Source organism: Coregonus lavaretus (assembly GCF_964263955.1).
Source record: "Coregonus lavaretus genome assembly, chromosome: 19".
NCBI classification, from domain to species: domain Eukaryota; kingdom Metazoa; phylum Chordata; class Actinopteri; order Salmoniformes; family Salmonidae; genus Coregonus; species Coregonus lavaretus.
Genome location: NC_140006.1, coordinates 869350 through 892065, shown reverse-complemented (window position 1 = coordinate 892065; position 22716 = coordinate 869350). Strand labels below are relative to the sequence as shown.

General features: G+C 45.3%; 1 protein-coding gene across 1 annotated transcript in view; it reads right to left on the bottom strand.

Annotated features, from left to right (window-relative positions):
* Positions 1-22716, bottom strand: part of LOC311146376 (GRAM domain-containing protein 4-like) — a 70030-nt gene that overhangs the window by 31401 nt on the left and 15913 nt on the right. Inside the window, exon 3 of the mRNA XM_084182869.1 lies at positions 19374-19494. Coding sequence (XP_084038995.1) covers positions 19374-19494 — 121 coding nt within the window. The remainder of the gene's footprint in view (positions 1-19373; positions 19495-22716) is intronic.

Below are 22716 nucleotides of genomic sequence, written 5' to 3'. Positions count from 1 at the left end.
ATCAATGCTAATTATGTGTAGGCAACAGATGTACTGTAGCTAGCCAACTACAAAAAGCGCTCCTAACAAGCTAAATCGGTAAAGTGAAGCAGAAGTTAACAGAATTCCTGAAAATAGAAAAGAAGCCACATCCCCCAGGTAGAGTAGCTGGTGCTTTCGCAACAGCTAATGGGAATCCTAATAAAATACAAAATCCACATTGAAAGGAACAGTTAAGCAGCTTTCTTCAGAAAACTAGCTCTCAACTTAACGGGCTAGCAACCAAATAGACTTGTGAAGAGGTGAAGAATGAAGAAACCAGAGCATTGCAGGGTGTTGTTATATGCCTGTGAGGCGTGCTTGAATAAGGCTTAACCAATGACCCATAGAGTCGACTGAATGAGAACCACAATTATATTCTATATAAATGAAACTACTTTATTACTGACGGTATTTGCCCATGTTACATCATCCATATAACTTATTGAATATAGTTTAACTGCTGTGTGTCCTAAGAAGCATAATTACAGTATTAGCCTGCTGACAACCAGGGAGACGCATGCCACTGTAAATAGCTGGAGATAAGACATAGGGCTGGAGGAAAATGTTGCTTGTTTGCTGCCTGTTTGCTGCTGCCTACTGTTTTACGTATTGAGCTAAACTCCTTATAATTTAACCATCCATTGAGCAAAGTCTTGTTATCTGCAGTAGCTCCGTCAGTAACCAGTCATAATAGAGCTAAACAAGCACCTGTATCGATAGTGTTGGTTTCTCAAATGACTGCCTCGCCTGGTTCACCAACTACTTCTCAGATAGAGTTCAGTGTGTCAAATCGGAGGGCCTGTTGTCTGGACCTATGGCAGTCTCTATGGGGGTGCCACAGGGTTCAATTCTTGGGCCGACACTTTTCTCTGTGTATATCAATGATGTCGCTCTTGCTGCTGGTGACTCTCAGATCCACCTCTACGCAGACGACACCATTTTGTATACATCTGGCCCTTCATTGGACACTGTGAACAAACCTCCAAACGAGCTTCAATGCCATACAACACTCCTTCAGTAGCCTCCAACTGCTCTTAAACACTAGTAAAACTAAATGCATGCTTTTCAATCGAACGCTGCTGGCACCCGCCCACCCGACTAGAATCACCACTCTCGACGGGTCTGACCTAGAGTATGTGGACAACTACAAATACCTAGGTGTCTGGTTAGACTGTAAACTCTCCTTCCAGACTCACATTAAGAATCTCCAATCCAAAGTTAAATCTAGAATTGGCTTCCTATTTCGCAACAAAGCCTCCTTCACTAATGCTGCCAAACATGCCCTCGTAAAACGGACTATCCTACCGATCCTTGACTTCGGCGATGTCATTTACAAAATAGCCTCCAACACTCTACTCAGCAAATTGGATGTAGTCTATCACAGCGCCATCCGTTTTGTCTCCAAAGCCCCATACACTACCCACCACTGTGACCTGTACGCTCTTGTTGGCTGGTCCTCACTACATGTTCGTCGTCAAACCCACTGGCTCCAGGCCATCTATAAATCACTGCTAGGCAAATCCCCGCCTTATCTTAGCTCATTGGTCACCATAGCAGCACCCACCCGTAGTCTGCGCTCCAGCAGGTATATCTCACTGGTCATTCCCAAAGCCAACACCTCCTTTGGCCGCCATTCCTTCCAGTTCTCTGCTGCCAATGACTGGAACGAATTGCAAAAATCTTGAAGCTGGAGACTCTTATCTCCCTCACTAACTTTAAGCATCAGTTGTCAGAGCACCTTACCGATCACTGCACCTGTAAACAGCCCATCTGAAATTAGCCCACCCAACTACCTCATCCCTATATTGTTATTTATTTTGCTCTTTTGCACCCCAGTATCTCTATTTGCACATAATCTCTTGCACATCTAGCATTCCAGTGTTAATACTAATTGTAATTATTTTGCACTATAGCCTATTTATTGCCTTACCTCCATAACTTGCTACATTTGCACACACTGTATATATATTTTCTGTTGTATTTTTGACTTTATGTATTTTTTTACCCCATATGTAACTCTGTGTTGTTGTTTTTATCGCACTGCTTTGCTTTATCTTGGCCAGGTCGCAGTTGTAAATGAGAACTTGTTCTCAACTGGCTTACCTGGTTAAATAAAGGTGAAATAAAAATAAAATAAAAAATGTCGTTCTAGGAGACACTGTCTTATTTTCACAGGATACATGAAATGAGAGGGTTGTAGGGAAGAGAGGTTGAATCAGCCATGAAAGAGAGAGCGAGATCTAATTGTACTAACCTGTTCTGAGAGCCAGGAGCTACTGTAGGGCAACAGTGACACAGCAACAACGTAACACACACACACAGAGCGAGGGACCAGCTGTCCTTTGTCTGTCACCCATCACAACACACCCAGAGCACCCACTGACCCAGCAGGAGAGGGAAGAAAAGGAGAAGGGAAGGAGGAGGAGGAAGAGGATGTTACTTAAGGTTACTACAAGCTTCACTCAGTTGATGGGATTTTTGGAGCAGCAGACAACTTTTGGTAACATGATATGCACACCAGTCCAGCTCCCATTCACAAGGGGGTGATAGACATTTTTTTGGGGGTTGGTCATTTCAGTTTGTGAAAGCAAGGAAGAGTCCCCTTCCATTGCTAGTAGTAGCTAGCTGGCAGCCTGGCTAGCTAGCTAAAAACATAGCAAGCTAGCTAGCATTTTTAGCTTCCCACATCTACATGTGAAATAATCAGATTTCTAATTTTTAAAAATATGCCCTGGCCTCCCGAGTGGGGCAGCTGTCTAAAGCACTGCATCGCAGTGTTGCGGCGTCACTACATCCCAGGCTGTGTCATTACCGGCCGTGACTGGGAGTCCCATAGGGCGGCGCACAATTGGCCCAGCGTCATCCGGGTTAGGGGAGGGTTTGGCTGGGGAGGCTTTTCTTGGCTCATCGCGCTCTAGCAAACCCTTGTGGCGGGCCTGGTGCCTGCAGTCTGACTTGGTCGTCAGTTGAACAGTGTTTCCTCTGACACATTGGTGCAGCTGGCTTCCGAGTTATGCGAGCGGGTGCTAAGAAGCGCGGTTTGGCGGGTCATGTTTCAGAGGACACATGACTTGACCGTCGCCTCTCCCGAGCCCGTTGGGGAGGTGTAGCGTTGAGTCAAGATCGTAATCACGAAATTGGGGAGAAAAAGGGGGTACAAATTTCAAAACCAAACAAAACTATGCCCTGGAAAATATTAATATACTTGGCAGTGTAACCGAAAACATTATCCCAGTTTGATATGCTGTTTGTGATTTCATTCGGATATCAGCTAAAAATAGAACTTCATGTTTTAGGTCACTGAGAAAAAAAGCACATGGCTAGCTGGCTACAGCAGGTTCTTGCTGTTTGGTTTACTGTTTGAACAGTATTTGGTTATCAATGCAAAATAGGCTACTTTGATGAATAGCCTATATAGGCTGTAGATCAGATCAAGGAACCAAGCGACAACACTGGCCACACGGCTGCAGAAGGAGTCTGAGATGGAGTCTAAATTTTCTGGTAATATGAAAGTATGTTGAATGCAGGAGCGTATTACAAGGAGCCGCCCCTTTTGTAACGAAAAGCGCACGCACACACACGTTTAGTTAATCTGGAATGGAAAGACACTTTCCATAACATAGCTGCCAGACACTCTCAGGTGGTTTTATTATAGAAGTGGAGGATGGCCTTGGTGTTATTTTAAGAAGCAGAGAGAGAGAGAGAGAGAGAACACACCCACACACAACCGCGCATCGGCTTGCTCAAGGATGGAAAGAGAACATTAATTGCAGAATTTTTCCAGAATATACAGAACAGAGAGGTTCAAGAATTAACCAACCCACCTACCTGCTATGACGGTCTTAAATCGACTAGTAAGCACAAAACACAGTTCTTGCCTACAACAATGACTCGGCCCCTATCACATGAAACCCTGATGAAGGCAGCATAGCTATCAAAACAATGCCTGGTATCGATTACATGTATTGCAACTGAGCCCCGAGTGTTCTGCTTTTCTTTTCTACATGTTCCTATTTACCAAAAAGATCAAGCGGCCTAGTAGACATCTGATGCCTGATCCTATTCACACATTAGTTACCTCACACATATTTAGGATTTCTCAATGACTTATCAGCTACAGGGCTTATCAACCATTAGCACACAGGGCTAATACTGTTACATGTTCAATAGACACCCTCTAGGTCAGTTCCATAACAGGGTCTTGAACCTTCCTGTAGCCTAGCCATGGTCTGGTGTGGGCTTTGGCCTAGCCATGGTCTGGTATGGGCTTTGGCCTAGCTATGGTCTGGTATGGGCTTTGGCCTAGCTATGGTCTGGTATGGGCTTTGGCCTAGCCATGGTCTGGTATGGGCTTTGGCCTAGCTATGGTCTGGTATGGGCTTTGGCCTAGCTATGGTCTGGTATGGGCTTTGGCCTAGCCATGGTCTGGTATGGGCTTTGGCCTAGCCATGGTCTGGTATGGGCTTTGGCCTAGCTATGGTCTGGTATGGGCTTTGGCCTAGCTATGGTCTGGTATGGGCTTTGGCCTAGCCATGGTCTGGTATGGGCTTTGGCCTAGCCATGGTCTGGTATGGGCTTTGGCCTAGCTATGGTCTGGTATGGGCTTTGACCTAGCTATGGTCTGGTATGGGCTTTGGCCTAGCTATGGTCTGGTATGGGCTTTGGCCTAGCCATGGTCTGGTATGGGCTTTGGCCTAGCTATGGTCTGGTATGGGCTTTGGCCTAGCTATGGTCTGGTATGGGCTTTGGCCTAGCCATGGTCTGGTATGGGCTTTAGCCTAGCTATGGTCTGGTATGGGCTTTGGCCTAGCTATGGTCTGGTATGGGCTTTGGCCTAGCCATGGTCTGGTATGGGCTTTGGCCTAGCTATGGTCTGGTATGGGCTTTGGCCTAGCTATGGTCTGGTATACTGTATGGAATGGTATTCAGAGGCTCTTACTGACTAATATTGTTCCATGTTCAATAGCCACACCTTCTAAGCCATTTGGACTCTCCTGTGATATAGGAGGCAGGTAGGGCAGGGTGGCAGGTAGCCTAGCAGTTGGGACAGTACCCAAATTGTTGCAGGTTCCTATCCCCGAGCCGACTAGGTGAAAAATCTGTTGATGTGCCCTTGAGCAAGGCACTTAACCCTAATTGCTCCTGTAAGTCACTCTGTATAAGAGTGTCTACTAAATGACTAAAATGTAAATGTAAATATAGTTTGTGTATGGTATTGGCTTTAGCCTAAATATGCTATGATATAGGCTTTAGTTTAGCCTAGCTATGGTATGGACTTTGAGTTCCTTCACACAACCCAGTGGTCCTCTGTAGCTCAATTGGTAGAGCATGGCGCTTGTAACGCCAGGGTAGTGGGTTCGATCCTCGGGACCACCCATACGTAAAAAAAATGTATGCACACAAGACTGTAAGTCGCTTTGGATAAAAGCGTCTGCTAAATGGCATATTATTATTATTTTAATCTTTAAACCTGCCAACTGGAGTCCCACAGTGTTCTTTCTGCGATGCAGTCCGGCTTCAAAACTGGCCATGGGTGCAACATTGAAGGTTCTAAACAACATATCTGCTTTTGACAACAAGCAGTATTTTGCATATTTTTATTGATCTGGCTAAAGCCTTTGATTCTGTTAGGCACTGCATCCTGCTCAATAGACTCATTGACCTAGGGTTCACAGATAATTGTCTAGCCTGGTTTGAAAACTATTTCTCTGGCTGTGTACAATGTCACATCTGAGGGCCTGCTGTCCCAACCACTATTCTCTGTGTATATTAACAATGTTGCGCATACTGCTGGAAAACTCTCATCCACCTTTATGCCGACACTATCCTGTACACAACTGGCCCCTCCCTGAACACCGTGCTGACCACCCTACAACATACATTTAACAACATCCAGCATGCCTTCTCTGACCTTCACCTATTCCTCAATACTTCCAACCCACCTTCAGTCTAAAGTTAAATCCAGAATTGGTTTTCTGTACCACAAAACATCCTTCACCCACTTTGCCGAGCACACCCTTGTAAAAATGACCATCCAGCCAATCCTGGACTTTGGCGATGTGGTTTACAGGCTTACCCCAAAACCTCCCTCAATCATTTATCACACTGCTATCCGCTTTGTTACCAGTGTCCCCTGCAACATTTATCATTGTGACCTTTGCACCCTAGTCAACTGGCCCTCGTTACATACACAATGTCAGACCCACTGGTACCAATTTATTTATGTCCCTCATAGGCAAGTCTCCCCTCTACCTCAGCATCTTCACCACCAATAGCAACCTGCGCTCTGGTGGATGTATCACACTGGTCATTCCCAAAGCCTGCACTTCCTTTGGCCGTCATTCATTACAGTTTTCGGCCGCCAACGACAGGAACGAGCTGCAAAAGACCATCAAACTTGGCACATTCATCTCACTACACTCCTTCAAAAACATTAACTGAGCTGCTGTCTGATCAATGTACCTGCTGATCATTAAGTCTGCTGTGTTGCCTTGGACGTTTCTGCTCTAACCCACTGTACATTTCTTATTGTTGTATATTTGATGAATTTGTACCCTTCCTCTGTATAGCGTTTTATTTATTTTTAGTGGTATTGTGTGTTGTCCTGTTCACTGGTTTTGGTTCTCAATTGACTTATCTGGTTAAATAAAATCTTGAACAATGAACTCCTCTGTCCCTCTCTTTAGTAATCTGATTAAAGTTAATTGTCGAAACAAACAGCGGTGAATACATTGAGAATCGTTGAACCGTTCACACAGAGTACATGCCTCTGCACAACTTCAAGCTCAACGGTGTATAAGTAGTAGCATAGTGCACCTTCCTTCAACAGCATCCAAGTTGTGCACTGTACAAACCTACACTGTGTGTCAATGACTCTGGTTAGTCCTACAACGGCACTGGCTAAAATGGTCCCTGTAGAACTGAACTGGAAGGAGCGATTGAGTATTGATATTGTCAACTAATGTAATAAAGATGATCAGGCAACACAAGAACAAACAGGATCATAACACAAACAAGCCAGTTGTTCCCTCACTGGCTCTCCATCTCACATAGTTACAGTGTATGCATCCCAAAATGGCACCCTATTCCCTACATGGAATCAGTGTGACAAACAAACAAGGTGGGCTTGGATTATCCTCCAGTGACTGCCTTCCTGCAACCTCCAAAGACTACTCTGCTCTGTCATCATACAAAACACAACACAGAGAGGTATGCAGCAGGCATGTTAATGAGCCCTCTGCTGCAGATATCACTTGATAGAGTAAGTGGTGAGAGAGAGAGGGGAGTTGGGTGATGAGACCATGGGTGAGGGGGAAGCACTCACAAGGAAGATGGCATTGATGAAAAGTCAAGTCAAGAAAGAAGAGGCGGCAAGCAGGAGTGAGGGGGTGAAGGAGACGAAGACGGGAAAGAAGCCCATAAGGCAGATGAGGGGGTGAGTAGAGTGCTTACGGCGAGGGACTTGAGGGAGTGAGTGTCTGTGCAGTCAGAGGTGATGTGCTAATAGGACAGAGTAGAAGTCTTCCTCTTTAATCTGCTACCCTCAAACAGTAACACATGTATTAGATCGTAGGTAGGTAGTTAGCTGTAGTTAGGTATTGTATTTATTATAGGTTAGTAATGTTGTTATTGTAGGTTTCCGTAGGTAATTGTAGGTTAGTATCGAAGCACGAGGCTAGCTAGCTAGCGGGTAGCTACTGGTAACGATTAGCAACGCTGGAGAGCTGGTTCCAATGTTAATGTAGTGCTAGCCAACGTTTAATTTTTTGCTTAACCATGTATTAGATCGTAGGTAGGTAGTTAGCCGTAGTTAGGTATTGTATTTATTATAGGTTAGTAATGTTGTTATTGTAGGTTTCCGTAGGTAATTGTAGGTTAGTATCGAAGCACGAGGCTAGCTAGCTAGCGGGTAGCTACTGGTAACGATTAGCAACGCTGGAGAGCTGGTTCCAATGTTAATGTGCTGCTAGCCAACGTTTAATTTTTTGCTGCGTTATGCGTTATGAAAGGAACTAGACACGGACTTGAATTATCTATTTAGTGTGCTAACACACTCTTGGCAGTTTGTTGTAACCAAGTATTGATGCTAAATTGTGTGTTAATGGATGCTAGCTTGCAAGTTAGCTACGGCGTCATAGCTAGGCATCGTGGGTTGTTGTGTGTAGTTACTGTGTCTTGGCAGTGCCGGCTGTAGCACGAAGCGAGCTACCTAGCCGTTTTTTCGAACAGAGTCAGAGTCAACACAATAGCCATTGTGTGCCGGGTGTAGCACGAAGCTAGCTAGCTAGCCGTTCTTCAAACAAAGTCAACACAGTGGCCATTGCTAGCTACCCAACACGACCAGCTAACTGTACGGTAGTAGCTAAATACAATATACTTGTCCTAGCTAGCCAACGTCTAATCATTGCTGCGTCATGAAAGGAACTTGACACAGACACGAATGATCTGTTTAGTGTGTTATCACACTATTGGTGGTTTGTTGTGACCAAGTGTTGGTGCTAAACGGTGTGTTATTGGATGCTAGCTTGCTAGTTAGCTATGGTGTCATAGTTGGCTAGCTGAATAAAGTGGGTTGAGTCTATTCCTTTAAACATTGAACCGCTGTGGTTCACAACAATTCTGATTTCTAAAGGCGGAAGTTGGGAGAGTTTTTGTTCGGGTGGTTCAGTGAAACAATTTTAGTTTCTGAGGTAGAAGTTTTTGGTGAGGGAGGCCCTGCTCTCTCCGCTCCCAGATGCTTAGCTCATTTCATTCCGATCTCCTCTGCATTTTTGTAGCCATTTGCTACAGCCTGTCAACTATGCCTCTGCCTATCCCTGTTCTCTCCTCTCTGCACAGGCTACACAAACGCACCACACCGCGTGGCTGCTGCCTCTCTAACCTGGTGGTCCCTGCACGCACCACCCACGTGGAGTTCCAGGTCGCAGGCAGCCTCTGGAACTGCCGTTCTGCTGCCAACAAAGCTGACTTCATCCCAGCCTATGCCAACCTCCAGTCCCTCGACTTCCTGGCGCTGACGGAAACATGGATCACCACTGAAAACACTGCTACTCCTACTGCTCTCTCCTCGTCTGACCATGTGTTCTCGCATACCCCGAGAGCATCTGGTCAGAGGGGTGGTGGTACAGGAATCCTCATCTCTCCCAAGTGGACATTCTCAATTTTTCCCCTAACCCATCTGTCTATCTCCTCATTTGAATTCCATGCTGTCACAGTCACTAGCCCATTTAAGCTTAATATCCTTGTCATCTATCGCCCTCCAGGTTCCCTTGGAGAGTTCATCAATGAGCTTGACGCCTTGATAAGTTCCTTCCCTGAGGATGGCTCACCCCTCACAGTTTTGGGGGATTTCAACCTCCCTATGTCCACATTTGACTCATTTCTCTCTGCCTCCTTCTTTCCACTCCTCTCCTCTTTTGACCTCACCCTCTCACCGTCCCCCCCTACTCACAAGGCAGGCAATACGCTTGACCTCATCTTCACTAGATGCTGCTCCTCTACTAATCTCACTGCAACTCCCCTCCATGTCTCCGACCACTACTTTGTTTCCTTTTCTCTCTCGCTCTCCTCCCACACTACTCACTCTGCCCCTACACAGATGGTAATGCGCCGCCGCAACCTTCGCTCTCTCTCTCCCACTACTCTCTCCTCTTCCATCCTATCATCTCTTCCCTCTGCTCAATCCTTCTCCCTCCAATCTCCTGATTCTGCCTCCTCAACCCTCCTCTCCTCCCTTTCTGCATCCTTTGACTCTCTGTGTCCCCTATCCTCCCGGCCGGCTCGGTCCTCCCCTCCAGCTCCGTGGCTTGATGACTCATTGCGAGCTCACAGAACAGAGCTCCGGGCAGCGGAGCGGAAATGGAAGAAAACTAAACTCCCTGCCGACCTGGCATCTTTTCACTCCCTCCTCTCTACATTTTCTTCATCTGTTTCTGCTGCTAAGGCCACCTTCTACCACTCTAAATTCCAAGCATCTGCCTCTAACCCTAGGAAGCTCTTTGCCACATTTTCCTCCCTCCTGAATCCCCCCCCCCCCCCTCCTCTCTCTCTGTGGATGACTTCGTCAACCACTTTGAAAAGAAGGTTGACGACATCCGATCCTCGTTTGTTAAGTCTAATGACACTGCTGGTCCTGCTCACACTGCCCTACCCTATGCTTTGACTTCTTTCTCCCCTCTCTCTCCAGATAAAATCCTGCGACTTGTGACTGCAGGCCGCCCAACAACCTGCCCGCTTGACCCCATCCCCTCCTCCCTTCTCCCTTCTCCAGACCATCTCCGGTGACCTTCTCCCCTACCTCACCTCGCTGATCAACTCATCCTTGACCGCTGGCCATGTCCCTTCCGTCTTCAAGAGAGCGAGAGTTGCTCCCCTTCTCAAAAAACCAACACTCGACCCCACTGATGTCAACAACTACAGACCAGTATCCCTTCTTTCTTTTCTTTCCAAAACTATTGAGCGTGCCGTCTTTAGCCAACTCTCTTCCTATCTCTCTCAGAATGACCTTCTTGATCCAAACCAATCAGGTTTCAGGACTGGTCATTCAACTGAGACTGCTCTTCTCTGTGTCACGGAGACTCTCCGCACTGCTAAAGCTAACTCTCTCTCCTCTGCTCTTGTCCTTCTAGACCTGTCTGCTGCCTTTGATACTGTGAACCATCAGATCCTCCTCTCCACCCTCTCCGAGCTGGGCATCTCCGGCGCGGCTCACTCCTGGATTGCGTCCTACCTGACCGGTCGCTCCTACCAAGTGGCGTGGCGAGAAGCTGTCTCCGCACCACGTGCTCTCACCACTGGTGTCCCCCAGGGCTCAGTTCTAGGCCCTCTCCTTTTCTCCCTATACACCAAGTCACTTGGCTCTGTCATATCCTCACATGGCCTTTCCTATCATTGCTACGCTGACGATACACAACTAATCTTCTCCTTTCCCCCTTCTGATAACCAGGTGGCGAATCGCATCTCTGCATGTCTAGCAGACATATCAGTATGGATGACGGATCACCACCTCAAGCTGAACCCTGGCAAGACGGAGCTGCTCTTCCTCCCGGGGAAGGACTCCCCGTTCCATGATCTCGCCATCACGGTTGACAACTCCGCTGTGTCCTCCTCCCAGAGTGCGAAGAGCCTAGGCGTGACCCTGGACAACACCCTGTCGTTCTCCGCCAACATCAAGGCGGTGACCCGCTCCTGCAGGTTCATGCTCTACAACATTCGGAGAGTACGACCCTGCCTTACACAGGAAGCGGCACAGGTCCTAATCCAGGCACTTGTCATCTCCCGTCTGGACTACTGCAACTCGCTGTTGGCTGGCCTCCCTGCCTGTGCCATTAAACCCCTACAACTCATCCAGAATGCCGCAGCCCGTCTGGTGTTCAACCTTCCCAAGTTCTCTCACGTCACCCCCCTCCTCCGCACACTCCACTGGCTTCCAGTTGAAGCTCGCATCCGCTACAAGACCATGGTGCTTGCCTATGGAGCAGTGAGGGGAACGGCACCTCTGTACCTTCAGGCTCTGATCAGTCCCTACACCCAAACGAGGGCATTGCGTTCATCCACCTCTGGCCTGCTGGCTCCCCTTCCTCTGCGGAAGCATAGCTCCCGCTCAGCCCAGTCAAAACTGTTCGCTGCTCTGGCACCCCAATGGTGGAACAAGCTCCCTCATGACGCCAGGACAGCGGAGTCACTCACCACCTTCCGGAGACATTTGAAACCCCACCTCTTTAAGGAATACCTGGGATAGGATAAAGTATTCCTTCTAACCCCCCCCCCCCCAAATTGTAAAGTGGTTATCCCACTGGCTATAGGGTGAACGCACCAATTTGTGAGTCGCTCTGGCTAAGAGCGTCTGCTAAATGACGTTAATGTGCCCTTGAGCAAGGCACTTAACCCTAATTGCTCCTGTAAGTCGCTCTGGATAAGAGCGTCTGCTAAATGACTAAAATGTAAATGTAATTACCACAGCACTAGCACTGCAATAGCTACCTGTCAACTACGGTTGCATCCCAAATGGCATCCTATTCCCTACATAGTGCACTACTTTTGACTAGAGCCTTATGAGGCCTGGTAAACAGTAGTGCAATACATAGAGAATAGGGTGCCATTTGGGACACCCCTTGGTTGGCCGAGCACATAACCATTTCATCAGTATTATAAGTATTATGTATTCTGAACCTTCATGGGTTCTATCAAGTCCATGCTGCCATGTCTAATAGATGTGGTAAAGAGGTCAATGGAACGCAGACCATGGGGGATAGAAGGATGCCAGATTGGCGCACATTCAACAAATCTGATCTAACAAAGTGGATATTCGTCAAATCCGTCATGATTTATGTATTGTAACAGGCCCACAATGTGGTTACTACAGTCCGTTTTATATATATTTGACTGTATTTGCAGCATAACATTTAGAAGTTGTCCCTTCTCAGGTTTAGAAGAAGTGACTGCTAAATGTTAACTCCTGTTCGTATAAGCTGGTAGCATACAGAAATCGGTGGTGGTAGTCAGTCGTTTTTAAGTGTAATGCAGCTGATTGGTGATGATGACATGAACATGTATTGGGGTTGACATCCAAACAAGCATTATACAGATTTTTTTCTCAACAGTGTGAAATACACATATAAACAATAGCCTAAATGTTGGGTAATTTTGCTGGGGGACAATGAGGAGATTCAGGATCTATCCCCCATGCATTTCCATTGTTTTGGTCGAGTTTGATTGATCTCTTTACTGCATACACTACCGTTCAAAAGGTTGGGGGCACTTCGAAATGTCCTTCTTTTCAAAATAAAAGCATTTTTTTTGTCCAAATTGATCAGAAATACAGTGTAGACATTGTTAATGTTGTAAATGGCTATTGTAGCTGGAAACGGCTGATTTTTAATGGAATATCTACATAGGCGTACAGAGGCCCATAATCAGCAACCATCAGTCCTGTGTTCCAATGGCACATTGTGTTTGCTAATCCAAGTTTATCATTTTAAAAAGGCTAATTGATCATTAGAAAATCCTTTTGCAATTATGTTAGCACAGATGAAAACTGTTGTGCTGATTAAAGAAGCAATACAACTGGCCTTCTTGACACTAATTGAGTATCTGGAGCACCAGCAATTGTGGGTTCGATTACAGCCTCAAAATGGCCAAAAACAAATAACTTTCTTCTGAAACTCGTCAGTCTATTCTTGTTCTGAGAAATGAAGGCTATTCCATGCGAGAAATTGCCAAGAAACTGAAGATCTCGTACAACGCTGTTGCTTCTACTCCCTTCACAGAACATTGCAAACAGGCTCTAACCAGAATAGAAAGAGGAGTGGGAGGCCTCGGTGCACAACTGAGCAAGAGGACAAATACATTAGAGGCGACTCCGGGATGCTGACCTTCTAGGCAGAGTTGCAAAGAAAAAGCAATTTCTCAGACTGGCCAATGAAAAGAAAAGATTAAGATGGGCAGTCTGAGATATGGCTTTTTCTTTGCATCCCGGAGTCGCCTCTTCACTGTTGACATTGAGACTGGTGTTTTGCGGGTACTATTTAATGAAGCTGCCAGTTGAGGACCTGTGAGGTGTCTGTTTCTCAAACTAGACACTAATGTATTTGTCCTCTTGCTCAGTTGTGCACTGGGGCCTCCCACTCCTCTTGTGCACTGGGGCCTCCCACAGCCTTAATTTCTCAGAATACTGGGAGGAAAAGAGTGATAGAGGGCGGGAGAAAGAGAGCAGAGGGGCCTGGTCAGGACCTGCATTACCCAGAAACAGATACACTCTAGTTCACGAATACAACAGTCCCCTACTGCCATTCAGTATGAAGTGTGCAGAGGGGCCAGGGACTAAACACAACATCTTCTGACCTTCAGTAAGCAAAGGCTGCCATGTTGTGACAGTATTCTATAGCATGCTAAACGCTAACTCAAACATCAGCTATGGAAGACTGTCATTGGACACAAAGCAGAGGTGAATAATGCATGAGTATGTCCAGTATATATGCAGATTAGCTTCTATAACAGTTCACCTTCCCTCTCCATCTACAGGGCTAATATGGACTACGCCTAATTAATTAAAGTCATGTCAGGGAGAACAATAACAGAGGGAATAAGGACAGACACACACACACAGACCGAGCGAGACACAGACAGACGACCGAGAGAGAGGGATATTGATAAAAAACGCTAACAGAATACACCTGGCAGCCGTACCAGCTGTCCTATCTTTAGCTAAAAACGTTTCATTTGGCTCTATACTCCAGCATTTTGGATTTGAGATCAAATGTTCTCTCTCATATATATATATATATATATATATATATATATAGATATAGTGAGGGAAAAAAGTATTTCATCCCCTTCTGATTTTGTATGTTTGCCCACTGACATTAATTTTAATGGTAGGTTTGTTTGAACAGTGAGAGACAGAATAACAACAACAAAGTCCAGAAAAATGCATGTCAAAAATGTTATAAATTGATTTGCATTTTAAATGAGGGAAATAAGTATTTGACCCCCTCTCAATCAGAAAGATTTCTGGCACCAGGTGTCTTTTATACAGATAACGAGCTGAGATTAGGAGCACACTCTTAAAGGGAGTGCTCCTAATCTCAGTTTGTTACCTGTATAAAAAGACACCTGTCCACAGAAGCAATCAATCAATCAGATTCCAAACTCTCCACCATGGCCAAGACCAAAGAGCTCTCCAAGGATGTCAGGGACAAGATTGTAGACCTACACAAGGCTGGAGTGGGCTACAAGACCATCGCCAAGCAGCTTGGTGAGGAGGTGACAACAGTTGGTGCGATTATTCGCAAATGGAAGAAACACAAAATAACTCATCATTCTCCCTCAGCCTGGGGCTCCATGCAAGTTCTCACCTCGTGGAGTTGCAATGATCATGAGAACGGTGAGGAATCAGCCCAGAACTACACGGGAGGATCTTGTCAATGATCTCAAGGCAGCTGGGACCATAGTCACCAAGAAAACAATTGGTAACACACTACGCCGTGAAGGACTGAAATCCTGCAGCGCCCGCAAGGTCCCCCTGCTCAAGAAAGCACATATACAGGGCCGTCTGAAGTTTGCCAATGAACATCTGAATGATTCAGAGGAGAACTGGGTGAAAGTGTTGTGGTCAGATGAGACCAAAATCGAGCTCTTTGGCATCAACTCAACTCGCCGTGTTTGGAGGAGGAGGAATGCTGCCTATGACCCCAAGAACACCATCCCCACCGTCAAACATGGAGGTGGAAACATTATGCTTTGGGGGTGTTTTTCTGTTAAGGAGACAGGACAACTTCACCGCATCAAAGGGACGATGGACGGGGCCATGTACCGTCAAATCTTGGGTGAGAACCTCCTTCCCTCAGCCAGGGCATTGAAAATGGGTCGTGGATGGGTATTCCAGCATGACAATGACCCAAAACACACGGCCAAGGCAACAAAGGAGTGGCTCAAGAAGAAGCACATTAAGGTCCTGGAGTGGCCTAGCCAGTCTCCAGACCTTAATCCCATAGAACATCTGTGGAGGGAGCTGAAGGTTCGAGTTGCCAAACGTCAGCCTCGAAACCTTAATGACTTGGAGAAGATCTGCAAAGAGGAGTGGGACAAAATCCCTCCTGAGATGTGTGCAAACCTGGTGGCCAACTACAAGAAACGTCTTACCTCTGTGATTGCCAACAAGGGTTTTGCCACCAAGTACTAAGTCATGTTTTGCAGAGGGGTCAAATACTTATTTCCCTCATTAAAATGCAAATCAATGTATACTTTTTTTTACATGTGTTTTTCTGGATTTTTTGTTGTTATTCTGTCTCTCACTGTTCAAATAAACCTACCATTAAAATGATAGACTGATCATTTCTTTGTCAGTGGGCAAACGTACAAAATCAGCAGGGGATCAAATACTTTATATTACTAAATATTTACACATCTGTAACTTTGTCACTCATTATTGACAAATCATTCATGATTGTCGCATCTACTCCCGTTCCACCGCGCCGGAGCTCGACGTCGCTGGTCTACTAACCACCGGTCCTGGCAACCCTTCATTACGCACACCTGCGCCTCATCATTAGGCACACCTGGACTTCATCACTTCCCTGATTACTTCTCCTTTATTTTGCCCTCTGTTCATCAGTCCTTAGGTGTTATTGATTGTCTCTCACTTTCAGTACGCTTCCCATGTTTGTTCTTTTGTATCTGTTCCGTATTTAACTCACCTTCTGCACCTGCTTTCTGACTCCTGGCATATACGTAACAGAGATTATCCGTAATCATGGTAGCATCCACAAAACAAGTTTTGAACGGTCATCCAACTCGGAATTCCAAGTCGGGAACTCTGGCCTATTTCTAGAGCTCCGATCTGAAGAGCACTGAAGTCATGATTCGACCTTGTTTTTCCCAGTTGTCTTGAAAGCTCCATAAATCCAGATAATGCCAGACTTTGATGACACAATTTTCCCACAAGAAGGACCGCCGCGCCACCTTCCTGTTCAAGTGAGCACAGCACAACAAGGGGAGTCCAAAAATGTATTGTATGCTGCTGCATAAATGATGTAATATCACCACTGGTAAGAGGCACGTCAGCAGCAGAACAAACTCCAATCAAGTAAAACATATTTTGGGGGACAGCATTGCTAGCTAACTAGCAGAGTTACATCATCATCAACATTAAATGATCAGCTGATAGCCCACCCTCTTTTCCCGATGTCAATCATGTCTTTAGGAGGCAATGTAATCAGCTTGCTTACAATGTCTGATGAGTGAGTGTTGTTGCAAAAAGAAACAGGCCTACGCTTACATTATTATTATTTTTCGCTACAGAGGCAGTTGGTACGTTATGAATTTCAAGTTATGAATTATGGAAGCCCCCCCCCCCAAGCCCTGATAACCACAATGAATTGATGACACCTTCAAATGTGGGGATAGATACAGTGCTTTCATTTCTAAATGGTAAAACAGATACAAAATACCCTCAAATAAATTGTGATATTCTGTACTGTCGCCACATAAAATACTTTTTCTCAAATTCAAAATGCTGAAGTATAGAGCTAAATTAAAACGTTCTAGCTTCACTGTCCAAATAAATACTAGGGGAGTGTATATTTAGCACTGTCCATTTAGCCATATATTTAGCCATATAGCTTTAGACCTATAGCTTTAGCACTATAGCAGCTTTGGACATATAGCATTAGCCCTGGCAATTAGCAATAGCCTATAGCTTCAACCCTATAGCTTTAGCCATAGCCTATAGCTTTAGCCATATAGCCTTAGCAATAGGCTTTAGTCATACAGTTTTAGCCCGAGTGTTAGCTTCAGCAATTCATGCTCACACTCTCAGAGATGCAGAGGCTCACTGGCAGACCTGTGGATGGAAAAACTGCACAGGCCACTACATGTGCTACACTACCGTTGTGTAGGCTTGGTGCAGTGTGTACCCATCCCTGAGTGGGGTTAATGGCCGTCACATTGGCCAGAGGCATTACTAGAGTGGCTGACCCAGCACAGAGGTGTGTGTGTGTTTGTGTGAGTGAGTGAGTGAGAATGAACATGAGTTAGCACAATTGAATTTGCTTCCCACTCAGGCTACGGAGCATTCCCAACTCCCTCGTCCATTCCTCCAACTCACCCATCCTCTTTTCCCCATCACAACAGCCATTCCTCCAGCCCCTCCCATTCTCACACTGACTCACCAATTCATGTGCACAAGCAGATACGTTGGCTTGCGAAAGTATTCACCCCCCAAGGCATTTTTCCTATTTTGTTGCCTTACAACCTGGAATAAAAATATATATATATATATATTATTTTTTTTTGGGGGGGGGGGGTTGTTTCATTTACACAACATGCCTACCACTTTGAAGATGCAAAATATGTTTTATTGTGAAACAAACAAATAAATAAGACCAAAAAAAAGAACTTGAGCGTGCATAACTATTCACCCCCCCGAAGTCAATACTTTGTAGAGCCACCTTTTGCAGAAATTACAGCTGCAAGTCTCTTGGGGTATGTCTCTATAAGCTTGGCACATCTAGCCACTGGGATTTTTGCCCGCTCTTCAAGGCAAAACTGCTACAGCTCCTTCAAGTTGGATGGGTTCTGCTGGTGTACAGCAATCTTTAAGTCATACCACAGATTCTCAATTGGATTGAGGTCTGGGCTTTGACTAGGCCATTCCAAGACATTGAAATGTTTCCCCTTAAACCACTTGTGTGTTGCTTTAGCAGTATGCTTAGGGTCATTGTCCTGCTGGAAGGTGAACCTCCGTCCCAGTCTCAAACCTCTGGAAGACTGAAACAGTTTTCCCTCAAGAATTTATCCATCATTCCTTCAATTCTGACCAGTTTCCCAGTCCCTGCCGATGAAAAACATCCCCACAGCATGATGCTGCCACCACCATGCTTCACTGTGGGGATGGTGCTCTCGGGGTGATGAGAGGTGATGGGTTTGCACCAGACATAGTGTTTTCCTTGATGGCCAAAAAGCTCAATTTTAGTCTCATCTGACCAGAGTACCTTCTTCCATATGTTTGGGGAATCTCCCACATGCCTTTTGGCGAACACCAAACGTGTTTGCTTATTTTTTTCTTTAAGCAATGGCTTTTTTCTGGCCACTCTTCCGTAAAGCCCAGCTCTGTGGAGTGTACGGCTTAAAGTGGTCCTATGGACAGATACCCCAATCTCCGCTGTGGAGCTTTGCAGCTCCTTCAGGGTTATCTTTGCCCTCCTTGCCTGGTCTGTGAGTTTTGGCGGGCGCCCTCTCTTGGCAGGTTTGTTGTGGTGCCATATTCTTTCAATTTTTTAATAATGGATTTAATGGTGCTCTGTGGGATGTTCAAAGTCAGATTTCTTTATAACCCAACCCTGATCTGTACTTCTCCACAACTTTGTCCCTGTGCTGTTTGGAGAGCTCCTTGGTCTTCATGGTGCCGCTTGCTTGGTGGTGCCCCTTGCTTAGTGGTGTTGCAGACTCTGGGGCCTTTCAGAACAAGTGTATATATACTGAGATCATGTGACAGATCGTGTGACACTTAGATTGCACTTTATTACTTTATGCAGGTGGACTTTATTTAACTAATTATGTGACTTCTGAAGGTAATTGGTTGCACCAGATCTTATTTAGGGGCTTCATAGCAAAGGGGGTGAATACATATGCACGCACCACTTCTCAGTGATTTATTTGTTTGAATTTTTGAAACAAGTAATTTTTTTCATTTCACCAATTTGGACTATTTTGTGTATGTCCATTTAAATTACAGGTTGTAATGCAACAAAATAGGAAAAACGCCAAGGGGGATGAATACTTTTGCAAGGCACTGTAGCAATGTAGGATGAATAAAAAGAAAAACGTGTGTTTAGGTTGTTAAGGTTACTTACGTAGGAAGTGTTTCTCCAGTAAGGCAATCTCAAGATGACCCTTCACCTCGTTTAGCCGGTCCGACTCGCTCCTCTGGAAGTCTTGAAATGCTGCAGCCATGGTGAGCCCCCCCGAACCCGCCTGCACACAGAGGAGAAATGCACGTTCATACAGGCGTAATATCAACGCGCACACACTGGAAGTCCTGAAAGGCGGGCTCCGAGTTGAGAGCCCCAGAACCCGTCTGCACGCACCAAGAGAGGCGAAACTGACATTAATACAGGCATGACATCAACACACAGATACACACACAGAGAAGAAACACACGTTAAAACATGCATGAGATCGACACACACGCATCACACACACACACCATGGCGGAGTAGCTATATCTCCAGTATGATGACTCACATGGGCAGTGAGTTTCCCTCCCGTTTTGAAACGCGTTGCAAAGGAGATCCCTACCGACTGACCGTCTGTCCTCTAGTCTAAGCACAACACTTATGACTCAACCATTCTCTCTCCCTAACTGACTGACTCAGGGCTTTAGTCCACGGTACCGCATTACTCCATAGATTACCAGACCAATACCAGGTGAGCGAGAGAGAGATGGTGAAAGAGGGGAAGAGTGGAGGAGGGGAGAGAGGATGAGTAGATGAAAAAGAAGATGTGTCAGAGAAAGCAACAGAAATAGGAGAGGAGTGTGTTAAAGAAAGCGACAGACAGAGGATGAAAGGAGGGAGGAGAAGGACAGCGTCGAAGCTGCAGTGCTGTGTTGCTATTCTGAGCCACTGAAGGTTTACCAGCCGCCAACAGACCAACGCAGGCAGGGTGTCCCTTTAAGAGGCTCCCGCCACTGACAAAGACACAACAGCCAAACACGCACACACACTGCCTAACTCACACACACAGCCGAACACACAAACGCACATACACTGCAGCAGCTTCTTCTCCCTGCAGCAGTCATTACTTTAATCTATTATGCTACCTGTCAAGTCCACGAGAGAGAGAACAAGGAATGAGAGGAGAGAAAGGAATGAAGGAAAGATGCCCTACTTGGGATGCAGCCAGAGATTAACAAGGGATGAAGGGAAAAGATGGTGAGATGAATGAAAGACTTTAAACAGACTGTACACCAAATGTCACAGAGAGAGATGGAGAGAAGGAGGAAGAGCGAGAGAAAGAGATGGAGAGAGGAGACGGGGGGGGGGGAAGAGAGATAGACAATAGAGAGGGATGATGAGATATCGAGTGAGGATGAGAGAAAGAGAGAGATGGAGAGGGGAGGGGCTAGACTGAGTGGGTCTGAAACAGGAAGAGGAAGTAAACACCCAGGTCATGTGATCTGGTCCTGAGGGGCAAAGAAGAAGCAGTGCAGAACTAGCATGGAGTATCTGCAGCACTGAGGAAGAAGCACTGAGGAAGGAGCAGTGTGTGTGTTTATTTTATTTATTTATTTATTCAACCTTTGTTTAACTAGGCAAGTCAGTTAAGGAACAATTCTTATTTACAATGACGGCCTACCAAAAGGCAAAAGGCCTCCTGTGGGGATGGGGGCTGGGATTAAAAATAAAAATGTAGGACAACACACATGACAAGAGAGACACCACAACACTACATAAAGAAAGACCTAAGACAACAACACAGCATGGTGTGTGTGTTTGTTGGGGATCGTTGCAGCTGAGCACAGGAACTTAAAGAACTAGGATGCTGCGTAGCCCGACAAAGGTTATCAAACTCTTTGGATGACTCGGGGAGGCATATTACTGGCATCTTCATTTACAAAACCACTTCAGGTCTACTCCACTCAGTTCTATGCTTCTATTTCTAGTATTGTGAAAGTAGTTTTTCTGAAAATGACTAGAAAGTCAGCAGCAACCTCACAAATACAGCGGGCATTGAGCTGGTCTCATGATTGATCATGGGCAGAAAATATCTATACTTATTAGGCTTGGGGGATATACTGTTTATACCGTATACCGGGGTATTTTGAAATAGACAATATGAGTTTCAATACCGGTTTTGTGTGTACCCATAACCCCCCCCCCCATACCCACTGCTTATAAACATATAAAGTATAACAATAAGAAATCTAAGATGTGTCAAATAATGTATATCTAGCTCAGTGCTCCAGCTATACATTTTATTTGCTAACGTGCAAGCTAAGATGGCTAGGTGTCAAGATCAAGCTTCTTTGTTACACCAGAGACATTCAATTCCCTCCTGGATCAAGATCCCCGTTGCCCTCAGAACAACCTCAATTCATCTGGGCATGGACTCTACGTGTTGAAAGCATTCCTCAGGGATGCTGGCCCATGTTGTCTACAATGCTTCCCACAGCATTGTCAAGTTGGCTGGATGTCGTTTGGGTGATGGACCATTCTTGATACACACGGGAAACTTGAGCGTGAAAAACTCTTTAGCTTTGCAGTTCCTGAAACAAACAGCTGTGCCTGGCACCTACTACCATACCCCATTCAAAGGCACTTAAATATTTTATCTTGCCCATTCACCCTCAATGGCACACATGCACAATCCATGGCTCAATTCTCTCAAGGCTTAAAAATCCTTATAATCTAATCTGTCTCCTCCCCTTCATCTACACTGAGTGAAGTGGATTTAACAAGTGACATCAATAAGGGATCACACAAACACATATATACACATACATATACAGTGGGGAGAACAAGTATTTGATACACTGCCGATTTTGCAGGTTTTCCTACTTACAAAGCATGTAGAGGTCTGTAATTTTTATCATAGGTACACTTCAACTGTGAGAGACGGAATCTAAAACAAAAATCCAGAAATTCACATTGTATGATTTTTAAGTAATTAATTTGCATTTTATTGCATGACATACAGTGGGGGAAAAAAGTATTTAGTCAGCCACCAATTGTGCAAGTTCTCCCACTTAAAAAGATGAGAGAGGCCTGTCATTTTCATCATAGGTACACGTCAACTATGACAGACAAATTGAGAAAAAAAAATCCAGAAAATCACATTGTAGGATTTTTTATGAATTTATTTGCAAATTATGGTGGAAAATAAGTATTTGGTCACCTACAAACAAGCAAGATTTCTGGCTCTCACAGACCTGTAACTTTTTATTTAAGAGGCTCCTCTGTCCTCCACTCATTACCTGTATTTATGGCACCTGTTTGAACTTGTTATCAGTATAAAAGACACCTGTTCACAACCTCAAACAGTCACACTCCAAACTCCACTATGGCCAAGACCAAAGAGCTGTCAAAGGACACCAGAAACAAAATTGTAGACCTGCACCAGGCTGGGAAGAATGAATCTGCAATAGGTAAGCAGCTTGGTTTGAAGAAATCAACTGTGGGAGCAATTATTAGGAAA